Genomic DNA, 3318 nt, shown 5'->3' with positions numbered 1-3318 from the left:
GGAAGAGCGAAGTCAGGCAGGAAGACACCATTAAAAATGGTATGGTATTCCAAGACACAAGCAGGAGTGAAAAATGGGAGAGGGTGACTCTGGAGAAGGCATGGGACTTGTGGGCCTCCAACTTTGCCTGAGGCACCCTCTTTTAGGATGCCTTATGTGTGAGACACGTGGTGATGCCTGCGTCTGGGCAATAAAACTAGTGGGGTTCCTTTTGGCCAAGCACCAGGACAAGAGGGTTTTGCAGAGTCAGGAAGGTAGGGAAGGAGGGTCTGAGGGTCTGAAACAGGAGCCTGAGGTGGATGAGAAAGCAGGAGGAACATGGGGCACGGTGAGGGAGGAGATGGCAACTGGTGGAGGACATGTGGAGTGGAAAGGAGGGCTCGGACTGGGTGTGGGCAGGGCAGCGGTGGGGCTGGGTGAGCTCTGAAGGGATACGGGACATCAGTGAGTGGAGAAGAGACGGTGGACACGGGGGCAGGAGGTGGAAGAGCCTTCTGCTGCTGGTGCGGATGGGCCATGGAGGGAGAAGGCCGAGTGCTGGGGCAGAGCAGCAGTGTCAGCACGATGGAACTCCAGCGGAAACCCCTTGGTCTCTCTCCTGGCCGTGGGCAGGGGAGCGCAGCGCCTTGTTCACCAGGGCTCTTCCAGCCCTTTCTCTCCAGCACTGCCCCCAGGCACTGCGACACCGGCCCCAGCCTGCAGCAGCTTGTCCCCTCTGCTCCAGCTCTGCAGCTCACCTCTCGCCTTCCCTGCTCCCACTGCAGTGCTGTTGCACAGTGTCCTCATTATTCCCTGTGGATGTGTGTGATTAATCGAGCCTTTCTCCCTCAGGAGCCCGGCACCTTTCTGGCAGTTACCTGCAGAGGCCTCGCTCCCAACCAGGCAGGTGGAATCTCAATTGATTTTTAATACAGAGAGTAAACGTTATTCCCGTAATTCTCATTGCCTGGGCAATAGTTTATTTGGCTGATTGGTTCTGCATCAGATACTCTTCATCTTTGTCCTCAAGGTTCTGTCACTCCAGTACTGAAAAGCTCTGACGAACAAGAGCAGCGAGCAATAAGCTCTGCAGGGTGAGGCTGCATGGCCGGAGGGACAGCTGGTGGCAGCACTGCAGCACTGTCCGGGTCCCTGCTGTGTGCAGCGAGCTGGTGGCAGCAGTGGCGCTCCTGGATTTCAGTGGCATCAGACATCTCTGTGCATTCCAACAGCACAGCCTGGGCTGGAAGGGGAAGGGCTCTCCAGTGCAGGTGCATGGAGACAGCCCTTGCCTATAGACATGAGCGATGGTATCTATCAGGTGTTACACCTCAGGCTGGTAACCTGGGATGAAACCCAGCCCTGCTGATGCAAAACTGCCCCAAGCTTTGTCCGTTCTTGGACTTCACCTGGGACCTGAGGGAGTGTGTTAGAACAGTGCAATACAGGTTGTTCCTCTGCAGCACCCTTTGGCTGGATTTAATGAATTCATTTAGTTAGCTTCTTTGCTCACTAGCCATGTCAATTCACAATCATCTTCCTGGACACTACAATGTACTACCCTTCTCCAGCTTTCTCTAGTGCTTGTGTTCTTTTCTCGTCACAAGTTTCTGTCCTGTAAGGAGACTGTCTTGCATTCTGAGTTTGCCCAGCCCTTAATTTTCCCAGCCCTTCCAGTGGCTAACGAGTGTGTTTGTTTTGGGTTTAATGTATTAATCATACTTGGCACATCATTCAATAGCTTTACTGCACTTTTGCTGCTCTACCTATGAAGAACATGATGCTTTTTTATGATAATGTGCTTTTACAATTCCGGTCTGTGGCTTTAGGTTTTTTCATGGCTTTAAAAGGACTGAGCAAAGGCAAAGGGGGATTAATGAAGCTCTGTCTGCTTGAAAAGAACTTTATTAGTTGTGAAGTTCTTTTCCTGTCTCACAGTGTGATTCTTTTATTTCAGAGTATGATGAAGATTTTGAAGCAGATGAAGAAGTTAATGAAGAGGGACAGACCGATGATCAAATGAATGGAATGTCAAAGTCATCCTCAGATGATAAAAAACATAATTTAGAGTATGAAAATGAGAGCAAAACCTCATCACAGGAAGTGCTGCAGGCCTCTGACAGCGAGGAGGGTGGAAGTGATGGATATTCTGACAGTGACTCTGAGGATGATGAACAAGGTTAGCGTTTTTCATAATGAGGCTTGGAGAAGCCGAGCTGATGTATATCCAGTACATCCGTTGGTGGGAAAACCCATACAATTCCTATGGAATTGGTAAAAGATAACTATTTCATCTCTTACTAATTCTACCTTCTGTCACTGACATACAGCCAAACCCAGTGGCAGGGGGTGTGTGTGCCAGCTCACAGCAGACTTTGCTGAACTATTGAAAAATGGAGACGGAGCCAGTCAGCAAATTAGCTCTAAACACTTGGGCAAGTGAGCAGTGTTTCTCAAGGTAAATGGAAACACTACTTTCACGTTTGTATGCAGGTGAGTTAAGCAGAGGTAATCCAGCTGCTTGTGACAAGGTTGCAGCTGCAAGAAAGACCCAGGCTTTTTGCAGGAAGAATAAAATGCAGCAGATGTTGAAATCAGGTTCGGAACATCCTGGTTTATAAAATCATTGCTGTGGTCAAAGAGAATCTTGATTTTTGTTCTCTCTGATAATCAGCCACTGATCACTTGTGAGCCATGAGCAGTCAGTACAATTTAGCTCTCTGCTTCCACTTTCACTTTTGGAGAAAAGGGGGCAGAGGGGCTGCCCTTACCTCATTATCCATGTTGTGTTTGCTGAGGCTGTAGGAAGAGAGAGGCAATACTCTAACTTGGCATTTGGTATTTTGCATAAGGAGCAGTCACCAAATAATGGATGGGGAGCCAGAGGGGCTTTGAGCAGTCTAAACATGCCAGTACAATAAATAATGGGGGAGGCATGGATTAGGAGCTAGGGATACCAGTGGAAGAGACTTTATGTTATATTGTGAATGGATCTGTTCCATGCTCTGAGCTGTGTGACTGCTCCCCATGAGTGTAAATGACTGTCAACAAGAGGAGCAGTGCTTCCAACATTTATCTTCTCTGGTCAGGAAGCCAGAAGGGAGTTCCTCAGTCTTTATTTACTACTGGTAAAAGGTAGACTGTAACATCAGATACGGATGGTTTAAGGTCACTTCTAGCTTTGGGTGACATTTCAGATCACTGGAGCTTTGGATTTCTAGGGACTTTGCATTTAAGTTTGAAGGTCGGGATGATCTTTTGTTCTGGATGAAGTGATTAATGTTCAAAGAGGTTTCTGTGCTCGGGGTGGTAGAAGTATTCAGAAACCAGTTGGTATCT

The 3318-nt window shown here is 48.3% G+C and overlaps 1 protein-coding gene across 1 annotated transcript in view; it reads left to right on the top strand.

The window, feature by feature from the left end:
* The window catches only part of ERICH3 (glutamate-rich 3), a gene marked incomplete at both ends in the record, with an annotated part of 8431 nt that extends 6273 nt beyond the window's left edge, over positions 1-2158 (top strand). Inside the window, one exon of the mRNA XM_010009671.1 lies at positions 1937-2158. Coding sequence (XP_010007973.1) covers positions 1937-2158 — 222 coding nt within the window. The remainder of the gene's footprint in view (positions 1-1936) is intronic.
* Between the last annotated feature and the right edge of the window lie 1160 nt (positions 2159-3318).

Source organism: Nestor notabilis, unplaced genomic scaffold (genome assembly GCF_000696875.1).
Source record: "Nestor notabilis isolate BGI_N333 unplaced genomic scaffold, ASM69687v1 scaffold30612, whole genome shotgun sequence".
NCBI lineage: Eukaryota > Metazoa > Chordata > Aves > Psittaciformes > Psittacidae > Nestor > Nestor notabilis.
Note: the sequence above shows the minus strand (reverse complement) of the source record. Positions and strands in the feature narration are given on the sequence as shown.